Source organism: Anser anser (assembly GCF_964211835.1).
Source record: "Anser anser genome assembly, chromosome: 1".
Classification (NCBI taxonomy): Eukaryota; Metazoa; Chordata; class Aves; order Anseriformes; family Anatidae; genus Anser; species Anser anser.
In genome coordinates this window covers 181,750,462-181,763,836 of record NC_139720.1, presented here as the reverse complement: position 1 = coordinate 181,763,836, position 13,375 = coordinate 181,750,462, and the positions used below count along the sequence as shown (strand labels likewise).

General features: G+C 46.0%; 1 protein-coding gene across 1 annotated transcript; it reads left to right on the top strand.

Annotated features, from left to right (window-relative positions):
- The first annotated feature begins 401 nt into the window (after window positions 1-401).
- Window positions 402-13,184, top strand: LOC310881080 (GPALPP motifs-containing protein 1-like). Its single transcript, XM_083797812.1, has 6 exons — window positions 402-4,029; window positions 7,838-7,972; window positions 8,175-8,337; window positions 8,843-8,862; window positions 8,918-9,016; window positions 11,208-13,184. Exons 1-6 carry the CDS (start codon window positions 3,697-3,699, stop codon window positions 11,424-11,426), a joined length of 969 nt encoding a protein of 322 aa, XP_083653938.1. The 5' UTR covers window positions 402-3,696; the 3' UTR covers window positions 11,427-13,184.
- Window positions 13,185-13,375: the final 191 nt, after the last annotated feature.

Here is a 13,375-nt window from a genome sequence, read left to right as displayed (position 1 = left end):
GCTGTCACCAATCACCTTCTTATTTTTCATGTGCCTTAGCAGAGTTTCCAGGTTTTTGTTTCCACCCTCTGTAGGCTTCCACTTTCTGCTTGAGTTTGGCCAGGAGCTCTCTGTTCATCCATGCAGGCCTCCATGCAGGCCATGTGGCATTTTTGCCCAACTTTCTCTTTGTTGGGATGCATTGCTCCTGAACTTGGAGGAGGTGCTCCTTGAATATTAACCAGCTTTCTTGGGCCCTTCTTCCCTCCAGGGCTTTGTCCCCATGGTGCTCTACCAAGCAGATCTCTAACTCCTCTTGTTTATTCCCCATGCTACATGCATTACCACAGAGACATTTAAGTTGGGCCCCTGATAAAGCTGACTTACCGTAGAATCACAGAACCATAGAACGGCTCGGGTTGGAAGGGACCTTAAAGATCATCTAGTTCCAACGCCCCTGCCATAAGCAAGGAGGCCACCCAGTAGACCAGGTTGCTCAGGGCCTCATCTAACCTGGTCTTGAACTTACTGGCTGGAGCAGCTGGCCTTCCTTTGTGCTGTGCTTCAGGTGCTCTCCTGCTGACCCGTGACCCTTCTCCAGGCTCTGGACATCTATCACTGATACTGGCTTTGACCTTGGAAAAGTGTGATGGATAGAGGTTCCCCTTCCACAGCAACTCTAGTTTAAAGCCCTTTTCACCAGCTCTGCAAGCCTATGACTGAAGATGCTCTTCCCCTTCTCTGACAGTTGGACCCCGTCAGCCCCTAGCAGACCAAGTTTCTCAAAGCAAGTCCCATGGTCTAAGTAGCCGAATCCCTGTCTGTGGCACCAGTCCTGCAACCATTTGTTGATTTGACAGATTCTAATGGCCCTTTCAATCCCCTTCCTTTTGACTGATGAAAAAACTACCTGTGCTCCTGAGCCCTTTACAGTTGCTCCCAGAGCTCTGTACTCCGTCTTGATACTCCTCATACTGCTACTGGCAGTATCACTGGTGCCACATGAAACAACAGCAGTGGATAACAAAAACCTCAAAAACCAACCAGACAGGTAATGGCAATGCTGTGCATGTTCCCTTCCATGACTTCCAGTTTCTCTGTCCAGGAGGCAGAGGGGCACCAGGAGCTCCAGCTGGCAGTGAAACCAAAGTCTACCCCATAGGACTCCCCAGCATAAGGGCACTGGGGGAGATGGGGACGAGGAATATGCTTATAGCCTTCACATGTGTATGTGTGCAGGGGAAAAGGGAAGAGGGAAATGGGTTCTCCAGGTCCTGCTTGGAAAGAAAGTGGAGAATTCGGCTTGGCTTGCTGAAAAGGGTGCTTACTCCCATTAAGGACCATGAAGCACTGGATCTGGTTGCCTCAAGAGGGGATGGAGTCTCGGGCACTGAACATTTCTGGCTTTTGTGCAGCTGGTTCTGCTCTGAGAAGGGCTGCTGGACTTAGAGCCCCTCTGTACGGCCCTTTGTGCCCTAGTGTATGACTCGTTCCCCAGCACTGGGAGCTTGTCTGAATGTCTAGACTAAGCTTCCCCTGTTGCACTTGGAGCTCATTATTTCTTTGCTGTTCACTGTGGACGTGGGAAGCATTTTATTACCTTCAACTCTGCAGTTTCACTTTATCCTTTTACTCAGAAGGATCCCTTTGCTTTGTCACCAGCGTGCTCAGCAACCTCAGGTCATTCAATCTGGTCTCTTAGCTCCTGTTTTCTAGACCTCTGGTCATGCCTATTGCTCTCTGAATTCTCTGCGGTGCGGGTTCACATCTTCCTTGAAGTGTGGTGCACAACAGTAAAGGCCGTACTCTGTCTGAGACTACACCAGCACCAAGCCGAGCATAACCCTGGCTCGTTATACAAGGCATTGCTCACGTGGCTTGAAAGCAGGCTCAGTGTGACATCTCAGGTAGGGCAGTCTGTCTTCTGAATTGCTGGCAAGCACCTAGCTAACCAAGAAGGGCAATGCTTTTTGTATGCCTGAAGGAACAACAGCTAACATGGAAATATTCTGATAAGGATTATGTTTCATATATTTGGGGTTGGTTTGGTTTTATGTTAGAACTGTATGTGTCTGCGGAATTCAGCTGGGAGGGTGGATGAAGCCTGTACTGTTAGTCAGCTGCCACTAAAAACTCAGATTTCATTAAGACAAACCTTGAGAGCATCTCCTGAAATCCAAAGATGGAATTTTTGGATGCATCATGCCCCACTGATGCTCTGTGCTGGTGATAGGGCAGTTTGTTCCTGGGGGCTCTGAGGATGACCTGGGGGCACTCCCTCTAAGGGAGGCCCAGAGGCATGGCTGGATAGCCAAGGTGATATGGGGGCAGCCACGCTCTCGCTCTCTCCTCCAGTGTAACTCCACGAAACACTGCACCCACAACTGCATCCAAATCCTCTCTGGGCACTTCCCAGCTGACATGTTGCTCCCTGCCCTGCTGTAAAACAGCTTGGGGATGGGCCTGGCACAAACGAGGAGCTCAATGATACTATTTTCCTCTAGAACAGGCAGCAAGTTAGCGACAAAGTTGTCTCCCTGCCTCTTGTTTCAGCTCCACTGGTGTGCTCAGGTCACACCCACCACCACTTAAAAAACAGACAGAGAGGCAGAAGGGATTTTTCTGGCCCAAGTGACATTGCCAGTAGCGCAGTGTCACGGCTGGGTTGCTCTTGTGAGTGCCATATCCCCTCCCTAGGGCTGGTAATTGCAGGCGAAGAGCATGGCTTGCAAGTGGCACAGAGGCAATAAAAAGCAGTGTGAGGAGCTGTTTTGTGACTTGTTGGAGAAGTTGCTCCACAAGGAACCATCACTCTGACTCCAGGTGTAAAGAACAGGAATGAAAATGTCTGTGAGAGCCTGGCGGTCTCTGTGGCTCAGCTGGTGGAGCACAAAGTGGCAAGGCAGGGATTTCTGCTTGGCTGCTCTCACCAGGCCGCTTCTTCAGACCTCCTTCCACAGAAACTGGATTTAAAGGGAAAACAAGAAGGAAAGGCAAATTTTCATTAATTCCTCATTTAAAATCTGAACCTTCCGTTTGTCACTGAGAGAGTTAGTGCCATGGAGGAGGATCTGGGGGCCAGCGGCTGAGGAGTGGTGCTGTGCATTAGTCACCGCTTTTCTTCTTCTTTGCATTGAAACTGATGTTGTGTCCGAGGAAATAGATGGCAAAATTCAGACTGGCTGCATTAGGGAAAGCACCAACAGCAGGTCAAGACAGCAGATCCTTCCCCTCTGATCAGCAGTGGTGAGGCCACACCTGGAGTGTTGGGTTCAGTTCTGGGCCCCCCAGTACAGGAGAGACCTGGAGTGTTGAAGAGGCCGCAGCCAGGCTCTTTTCAGGGGTGCCCAGCGCCAGGCCAGGGGCAGTGGGCACCGAGGGGCAGGCAGGAGGCTCCCTCTGAGCACCAGGCAGCACTTGTGTGCTGGGCGGGCGGCTGAGCACTGGCCCAGGCTGCCCAGAGAGGCTGTGGGGTCTCCTCCTGGGAGAGCGGCACAAGGCGCCTGGACGGGGTCCTGGGCACCCTGCGCTGGGGGGCCCTGCTGGAGGAGACCCCTAGAGCTCCCTGACCGCTCTGTGGTTCTGTGATTCATCTAGACCGCTTTCCACATGCCACTTAGGAAAATGCTGTAGGAGTCAGCGTTGAAACTCTGGCTGTAGCTTGACGCCCATCTTAGGGGCCAGAATGAAAGGAGGTCAGTGTGCTGTAACTTTTTAATGAACCGTCTCAATCACATGGGTTTTCCCTGTGCTGTTTCACCTTATTCCCTATGTCCCCTCCCCCCGGCCGCCATTTTGGGCGTCCCCGGGGCCGGGCGGCGGGGCGGGCCCCGGCAGCCTCCGCCCCCCGTCTCCGCCGCCGGCGGCCGGAGCAGTTTGGGCGCCGCGGGCCGCCGTCGGTGCGCCGGGGCCGCGGGTCCGGGCGGGAGCAGCGGGAGCCGGAGCCGGAGCCGCCTGGGTCCGTGCCGGCCGTGCCGCGGCGCCATGAGCGAGAAGGGCGAGCTGGACCTGAGCGGGGCCAAGCACAACACCGGCATGTGGCTCGTCAAGGTGAGCGGGGGCTGCGGGAGGGCCCCGTGTTTGACGGCGGGGAGTTTGTAATAGCAGCCAGGGGAGGTTGGCTGCCTTCGTAGTTTTTTGTACCAATGTTACTGTGGTAAAGCCAAAGCGTGTGAAGGAGAAGAGGGGCTGGGGAGGGAGAAAGAGCTAGCTTGTAGCTTAAAGGTTAGGGAGACGAGCGGCAATCCAGGTGCTCACCTGTCCCATAAGCTCAGGGTTTTTGGTGCTTACCTACTTTTCCTCTCTCCAGGGCAGCTCCTTTCCAAGCTAGGAGAAAAGTTGCAAACACCAGGCTGTGCCCTGCAGTGTGTGGATGTCCTGTTTCTTAGCTTGGTGTGACCCGTTCTTGTAGAAAAGCTGTTGTTCTGTGCTACCTTCTCCAGAGCTGTCAAAGCAAACATTCCCTATTAAGAGCAGCTCGGGTGGCAATTTGTGGCTTTTCAATATTATTTGAATCGTTCTAGTGTAAATATATATATGTGAACAGGTTTTTTTCCCCTTTATAAGGGATGTTGTTTATCAGTGTTATGTGGAAGTCTAGTACTTGTAAATTTTCCAGAAGTATTCGTGCATCAAGGTAAAGAGCAAAGATTATCTTAAAACGTGTAAGTGAGCCGTCAGGAGAATGCCAGAACGCCCATCTTCTTGCTTGCCTTAGCAAGGACTCAATGTCCAACACCAAGCAGTTATTCTTTGCCATCTATGAAATCCCAGCTGTACTAAAGGAAAGCTTAATTCATGGTAAGCTAGAGCTTTTCTTGAACCCCCCTCTGGCCTGGGTTTGGGACCTCACCACTGCCCTTGCCATGGCCTGAGCTCATGTTTGTGCTTGTGGCTGGCTTTTGATTTCCCCTTCTCAGATCCTGATCATAACGTCACTACAGCGGGGCCGCACTGGTTAGGTTATCCTTCAGTTCGGAGATGATAATGACAGTAATTCAGTTCACATCGCGTTATGTTTGACTGCCCAAAAGCTCAGAGAGTGGAGATCATCCTAAATCAAGTCTCTGCCTGAAGTATTGTGAGGATTCTGTCACCTGGATATTTCTGCAGGTGATAATTGTTTGGGTTTTCATAAGCTTTGAGGGATATGATGGCAGATTATTAAAAGAGCTCTTTCCAGTACAGCAGACACAGTTTGTAGTCTGCTTTGAGCTGTGCTCCTCATTGGAAATAAATTCTCACCTTGCTGTGTTCCTGGAGATACCTTAATTATCACACTGCTTGCCGAGTTGCTGTCCAAAACCAAATCCGTGACATTAAAAGGCATCACAAAACCTTTCTTCTCTCTTCCCTCCTCCAATGGAAAACAAACTTGAGAGCAGTTTGCTGATGCTGTGCCTTAAAGGGCAGTGAAAGCGTAGTGCGAGACAAGAATGAGCAAACGCGGCTTTTGTGCTGGAGGAAGAGCAGCGTGTGTTTGGCCTCAGCTCCCTAAAGGAGGGCCCCCGGTACCATTCCGAGGGATCTGTATCACCTGCAAAGGGCTGGCAGGTGGCAAGTGGCACCTCGGAGAAACCCACAACCTTCTTGAGAAGCACCTCGTAAACCTGCTTGTGACAATTAATTTTTATTTCCACTGCCATTCTGTTTATTTCTAAGATACTGAAAATGTTTAACCCCCAGATGCTAAAGGGCATATGAGGAAGGAATGAGACAAAGGCTGCTCTGAAAGTTTAATTTTGATTTGTGTCTGCGATGTGTGTCATTCTCCAGCCTCCTACAGTGAGAGTTGTCATAATCTATCATGAAGAATGATCGTCTGACACTTCTAAGATACACATCATCTTGTATCGCCAAATAACGATTAAGCAATTTATCATCATGACAGATCTCTTGAGGTAGGGATGTCAAAACTGGTCTGTTCCTGTATTTTACAAACAACAGAAAAGCCTTTTTTTTTTCCCTGAACAGATCTAGCATCAGCTTTGCTGCATAGAACTTAGTTTATGATACTGTTGTTTTCTCTTCTTGTTAATTTATTTTTTTATTTTTCTAACCTTTGACTAGGATGAGTAATTTTGTATTTTGTTTTAATCTTATTTCACTATTTTGTATTTCAGTACACCTTTAGAGGCAGCTTATTCCCTGCTGACTCTTGGCTTCGTATCGATTTCCCCTTGAAACATGGGGCTGTATTTTTTTAATGTTTAATTGCATCTCGTTTGAGTCAGGTGATAATGGAGTGAATTGAACTTGAGACCAATAAGAAAGGAAATGAGATGTGGTTCCTCAATTAAAACCCAGCATGGAGTGTCTTTCATCCTTAACTACTTTACAACACAATTTATTATGAGAGCTTTATATCTTTGTGTTTTTCTGTTTCTTTGTACACAGAGAGGGAATTGCTTTATTAGCTTGGCTTCTCAAGGTAGTTATTCCCCTTCTCCACCAGCTCCTTCTTTAGAAAATAAAGATAGCAGAAATGCAGTCTCCCCAGTCTCTAAAAGCGCTATTGCAGTGGTAGTTAGCTAGTGAAAATTGGGCTTTGTAAATCCTTTGGAGAAAACTTACAGGAGAAATTGGTGTTACCTACTCGCCTTGGTCATGTTTACAAATGCCTGGTTATCTCTTCCCATCCTCGGCCTTTCAGAGCCTTTTGGTGCAACAGGTAACATCTGAATTTGCTACGCCTCTTTTTGCACCTTGTGGTCCGTATGTGGCTGTGTCTCTTGCTACCTGCAGGCTTGCCTTCTCTGCTTGTTTCACAGCTGCTGACTCCTGCAGGCAGATGGAGCCGACTGGCTTGGCTAGCTCGGACCGGTGTCATCAGAGCACGCCAGGGTAGCAAAAGGCATGCACAGGAGTCGTTTCACACCTGCTATTTTCTGACTTCCTTAGCCCAAAGCCCTCAACAGCAGCAAGGTGTGCCGTCCATCAGCAGCATTGAGCTTGAACTAAAACTTCTTTGCTGCCACCTCGTGTTCCCAAGTAATGCTCTGTGCATCCGGAGCGTACAGCCTTGTTAGCATCCTGCTCCCATTGCTCTGCCACCCACGCTCAGGCTGCATCTTTTCGCTTTTGTAGATGTCAGCTCCTTAGCTTTGCTTCCAAGGCACTGCAGCATCACCCGGTTCTGCCTCTTGTCTGGTTCTGCCTCTCTCCAGGTCTGCGCTGCTTTCAGCTCAGAGGCACCCATGAGCTTTCTGTATAACCCCTGGCAACCCCAGAGATTCTTCTTCACATCGAGTCCTGTTCAAAGTCAGTTCTTCCAAAAGCTCTCCAAATTATGTCATTGTTCAGAAAGCGGTATCAACAGCGATTGAAGAAGCAAATGACAAAAGCAAGTGATTAGACTGTAATTAGACTATAGATGCCACTCTAATTCTTAATCTTCCTAGCATCCTTACAGAACATGAGCTCAGAGGAAATTCTCCGTGCAGTGTGAAATTGGGATCCTTATGGTGGGGATGCATCCAAATGTTGCTAGTGATAACGAAGCTGGGAGCACCAAAGCTGTATGTCTGTGTGTTTCTGATCTGTCTGCACTCTCAGGGGCTCCATGGCTGTGTGCAGGGCAATGGGCAGTAGCAACACTCGGTGTTGCCACTGTGTTTACCAGTGGTTTTGCTTCCAATTAGAAATAAGAGATGCTTTTGGGAGCCTGGAGCCTGAGTATCCATGTTCAAGTGCTAGACCAGGTCTGATACGGAACTGTAATCAAGGCTTATGTTATCTGACAGGCAGGGGCGTTAGGCTGATCTGCTCCTCTAGACAAAATCATTCCAGTCCTGTGAGGCTCAAGTGTTTTGTCAGGGTCTTATCAGCGTGACTGAGGGAAGTGTTTTGTTTTTGGAAGGTAACAAGTAGCAGCGAGGAAGAAGACGACATTATAGGCCCAATGCCTGCCAAAGGACCAGTGGAGTCTGATGTGACTAAAGAATTTGAACGCAGAGCTCAGAGAATGAAGGAAAAACTTACTTCAGCAGACAGCGTAAGTTGTGGTTTATTGCTTGTAATGTTTTGTTGCCATAGTGTTTTGTGTTTCTCTTTGCCTGCCTGTGTCTGCATGAGCCCTGTCACCGTTGTGCTCATGACGCTAAGTGTTAAGGCAAAAAGAAGTTCCTGATTTCTGCTGGAAGCTGAAAGATTCAGACAGTAGGTTTTGCTTATCTGCTTGTGGTTCTTACACTCACTTTCTTGCCAAGCAAGTTCCCAGGGAATCATGGATGACAGAACTTCCACCTGAATTGAAAAGCTTTGAATTTGGCCCAAGAACATTCAAGAGAACAGCTGATGACAAATCAGGCATTGGATCTATTTGGACAGATACTGTAGCAGACAGAGAGAAAAGCCAAGGTGAGCATTTATTCATTCGTACATTTATTTGTATATATGTAAAATACATGATCGCTTTATATGTACAAATATATTCATGTGTATTTATATTCATATAAATATGTATACATATATGTCTATACACGTACTGCCCTCAAGTATATATGCAGACAGTTATTATATATGTTCCTGGTACTCTGTGAAAACAAAGCTAAGCTGTTCAAAGAAAAAAGTTCTTTTCATTTTTTTCTCTAACGAGTGACCAGAACTTAGTAATGGAGACTTAAAGATGAAGGAGAGGAAATAACTGTTTTAAGTAACACTGGTATTTATTTACTCCCTCACCCTTCTGCAGCAGTCAGTTATCATCAAATTTCCAATGCATGTGTCCAATTTCTTCTTCATCAAGCTGAGCAAAAACTATCTTGTGGCCTCAGCACTTCAGATTTAAGTAAAATAAATATAGATTTATCTTTATTTCAGACATTCTGATAACCATAGTGTGTAATTTGCTTCTACTCATCAGGAAAGAGAAGAGGCAAAAAAGTCAGCCATTTAACAGTGTGATTGAGAGAACTGTTTTATTTTTGGAAGGTAACAGATAATAGTGAGGAAGAAGACCACCTTATCGAAAGGTGGTGAAGAAAGTGTATTAACTGGAAGAGACAAGAGACTTGCTGAGCAGGTGACTTCCTACAATGTAAGTGTAATAGCAGCATGCTTCGTCTTAGTGCATTTCCTTCCAGTCTTCACTCTCTTCTTGTTCTCCTTGCTAGCACTGCTGCTTTCCATGGTGATGCCACTGTGGTCTTCCCTTTTCGGCCCCAAACCTACTGTTTAAGTCATTAGGACGTTTGCCATTGACTTCAAGAAGAGTGGGATTGCATTTTTAAGCTGCTGCTGGAAACTGATAGACTGATAAACTGAGACACTACACACCAAACCACAGTCTGTGTCTGTATATTATTTAAATGACCCTTGCATCAGGACTTGTTTGCTGGAAGTAGATAACTTTGACTCAAATATTATCCCAAGTATCCTGAAGAAAAAAGAAAGTAAAGGTTGAGCTGTTAGGACGACACATACAGAAATCTAAAAGGAGCTTCATGGGCTAAGCAGATCAATGCTGTCATCAACTACCTCACTATAACAGCATTATTACATGAAGTTTTTCTCAATCTCTGCAGAAGCATGTAACTTTCACAGACGGATGTTGATTAGTAAAAACTTTAATTCCATGTCAAATTCCCTCTCACTTCTCTGGCTGCCAACCCTGTATATGGAGCATTGCCTGCCTTACAGCTGCTCTAACCTGTTCTTCCCAGGTTTTTATGGCCTGAAGCCTTATGGAAGGAAGTCAGGTTTCTTGAGAGTATAATTAGTTTGAGAATTGCAACCTTGGCTTATATTAAAGGCTTGGAGTTTATCTGCCACTTTTAATAATTTATTTGTAGTTCAGTAAATCACATCCCTTGACTCTGAGGCTTACAAATCCAGAGCTGTTAGCATACTGTTTAAATTTCTTCTGTATTTACTGCCTCTACTGTTGTTATGAAGATGGTAGAATAACTTATGTAAAGCTATGCATTTTGTACTGTACAAGTTTTTTTGCTCTCCTCTTTCCTTTTCTTTCTCCATTGACTGTAGTCAAGGACACTTTCCTAAAACAAAAGCTTTAATTCTTGTAAGAGTTTGTCAGAGTTACTTAGCTAGTTCTGATGCCATATACATTCTCTAGTGCAATTCTGTCAGTGTTGATGCAGTTACACTGTGTGTTAGTACTGTCCATTTTCTGTTTTCCATGAGAATCCTTTCTTCTGTCATATATGAATTCTTACTGTGTGTGAGGAACTAAGGGTTTGCACAGAGGTCAAAGGGAAGATGAACTGTCTAAATAAAGATCTTGTGTTCATGAGAAAACAGAGCTGCTCATTTTACACTCTTTCTGATGAGAGAATGGGTTTAACTGGCCTTTGGGCTGCTTTGTAGTGATTGATTGGAGAGTCTGAGGACTTGACTACATAGCGATACATAAACACACTTTGAGCAAAGTAGGGGCCACGTAGTTTTGGGAGAGCACCGTAAAGGTTTAGGCTGGAAATGAGGAGAGGTTTCTTCTCAGAAAGAGCAGTCAGGCACCGGGACGGGTTGCCCAGGGAGGTGGTGGAGTCACCGTCCCTGGGGGTGTTCAAGGAAAGGTTGGACGTGGTGCTCAGGGACATGGGTTAGTGGGTGACACTGGTGGTAGGGGATGGTTGGACCAGATGATCTTGGAGGTCTTTTCCAACCATAATGGTTCTATGATTCTATGCTCTTTATCAAACACAACTGAAGTCCCCAGCTTTGCAAAACACGTGTTAGCTGAAGCCTGTGACTTATGTCCTGAGGGCTTGTAGCAGGTGACTCAAACACCAAGAAGTTAAGAGTGTGAGGGTGAGAACAGAAAGCTATCTAGCTTGTTCCTGCCCCTATCAGTGACCAAGACCAGATGGTTACGGAAAGTGTACAAGAAAGTGGGCATGAATTTTGGATGTTTGTCTTGAAATATGGCCTCTGTTTCTACTAATTATGGCAGAACATCTTGTATATCTCTTCTGTGTTGTTTTATAACTTACCTTCGCTGGATGTGGAGATTGAAGCACGTTGTGGGTATTTTGAACATCAGTCACAGTGAGTTATGGGTGTTGTACTAGGCATAGCCAGGACTGATTACCCATGCTTTCTGCACTCTGCATGCTAAATTGACCATTCTGTTTTCCTGTTCCTAAGCTTTCTTCTTTTTTGGGGATTCTTAGACTTGCTAATTCCTAGCCAGTCTTTCCAGTTGGAAAGGTTGCAGTGTTAACATTTTGTAATACGTTATTCCCTCCTCTTTCTTCCCATTTTTACAGGAGTCCAAGAGATCAGAATCTCTCCTGGACATGCATCAGAAAAAAATGAAGAACAAAGCATCTGAAGAAAAGACCAAACCTCAGGAGAGAAGGCCGTTTGACCGAGAGCAGGATCTCAAAGTCAATCGATTTGATGAAGCGCAAAAAAAGGCCCTTATTAGAAAATCCCGGGATCTGAATAGTAAATTTGAGCACAGTAAAGGCAATATGTTTTTATAAGATAAAAGCGTGAAGCTTTTTGGAAGTGAGTTAAAATTTGAATGCTTAATTTTTTAAGTATTTTTCTGTAAATATTTGTATGCATGTGAAATACCCGGTGGGTGAGCGTAATTAGAAGACATGCAGCCAGCACAGCTCAGCTGGGGTTGTGTGGGCAGCTGCAGCGTGGGCAGGCTGAGCACCACACAGCTAGCTCAGGCATCCTGGTTTGCAAAGAATGATCTCCATGCCCACTTGTGGAAAGCCGACTGCCTTGAGAAATTAGTTCATGATCAGGTGTTGCTGTAAGCTTAGCTCATATCACAAGCACATGGAGTAGTTTTCACTTGTTCGGACAAATCATTAGCAGGAACATTTGCACAAATGAGGGCTGCTTGTATTAAGATTTTATTGCTGTTAGGCTCTTTTTCATTCTCGTTCCCTTGTCCAAATGCAGGACCTGTCACCAGGCACTGCAGATGGCCAAATCACCATCCAGCTGCGTTCCTGTTGTTTGCTTGCTCCTGCTGCAGCCCCAGGTGGTCTCTGGCCCTCTGCGAGGACGTGCTGAGTGGAGGCTGTGGGCTCTTGCTCCAGAGGAGAGCTGCCAGGGGAGCCCCGACAGGAACTTTTTGGTTAGCACGGTGCTCATCACATTGCAGTCGCTGCCCCTCGCTCCATGGGATGCACGGCTCTGATCAGCAAAGCCTTGATGTGAGTCAGGAACGTGTTTTCTCTCATCTTAATCTTTTCTATTCTTGCTGCTGTTGCGAAGCAGCCTCTCGAAGACTTGATGAAATCTGCGTTGCGAGTTAGGGGAAAATTGGAATTGTGGAGAGTTCAAATGAAGCTTTTCATTACCTTGTGTAAATTGAGCGAGCTTCTGAATTGTGTTAATACACAAACTAATCTCTTCTCGCCAATGCCAAGCTGTTGCCTAGAACAGTCATTAAAATAAACAGCGACTCAGTAAATTACAAGCTCTGTAAGCTTTTGTGTGAAGAGATGAGCTGTCCTCTACAATTTGGCCAAGCAGAAATGTTAGGGGTGATTTTTTGAAGACTCTCTTTAGAAAAAAACCAGAATTTATTTCATGGAAGGCTCTCGCTGTAATTAGTATGTAATGTTTCTGGTAAGCAGCCCCCCACACCTGTTTAATGGGCTTTGTTGCTCCTCTGCCCTGCCAGCCTGCCCAGCGGCTGCTTGGCTTGAGGCACACCAAGGCACACCAGTTTGTAGCAAGATGCCAGGAAGCTTTTCCCGGATGTGAAAAGCCTGTTAGCCAAGATGTTAAAGCATTTGCCTTTGTTTTGTGCCGGTGCAGACTTTTATTTACATATTACCACAAAAAAAAAATCTGTTTGAGAGTAAGGTTCGCTCCTTCTGAGGTGTCAAATAGGTGTGGAAGGCAATTCGTGGTGAAGGCAGTGAAGAGAAGGCTGGCAGGTGGTGAGTAAATGCTGCAGTGGGTGTCTAAGGGGAATTTGAAAGAATATTATATGCTAATTAAAACAAACAAAAGAAAAAAACAACTTCTGAGTCTGCCTTGTTACCATGGAAAATTAAAGGCAGAAAAGACATTTTAAGAAAACTCACTGTATTTTTTTTTTCATCTATCTTCAGGGCGTATTCCGTACTGAGCTACCTTAATGCTTGATCCAGGAAAATTGTGATAGATTAGCAATACTCTTGCCTGAGAAAAATTTCTGCTTTCCTAATTTGAACACCTGTTTCTGGAGAGTTAATGTGTGTTAAATAAACCCAAGGCCTCATTTGGAACAACAGTCTAAGGCATTTCTTCCTCTCGCCTTTCTCCAGCTTTGTCGGGGTAGCACGGTGTACCTGCACAGCTAGAAAAATGTGTGAATTTCAGCTAACATATGGAAAGCAGCTGGAAAAAGGACGTTATGTGGTCTCTCTCAGCCAGCAGCTTTAGGTTTTTCTCAGCTGCTTGTTAACAAAGACAGCGT

Coding starts and splice junctions, on each gene's coding strand:
- LOC310881080 (XM_083797812.1), top strand. CDS start 3,697: ATGAACCGTCTCAATCACATGGGTTTTCCCTGTGCTGTTTCACCTTAT. Junction 8,863..8,917: donor GAAAGAGAAGAGGCAAAAAA/GTCAGCCATTTA, acceptor GGAAGGTAACAG/ATAATAGTGAGGAAGAAGAC. Junction 9,017..11,207: donor AGCAGGTGACTTCCTACAAT/GTAAGTGTAATA, acceptor CCATTTTTACAG/GAGTCCAAGAGATCAGAATC.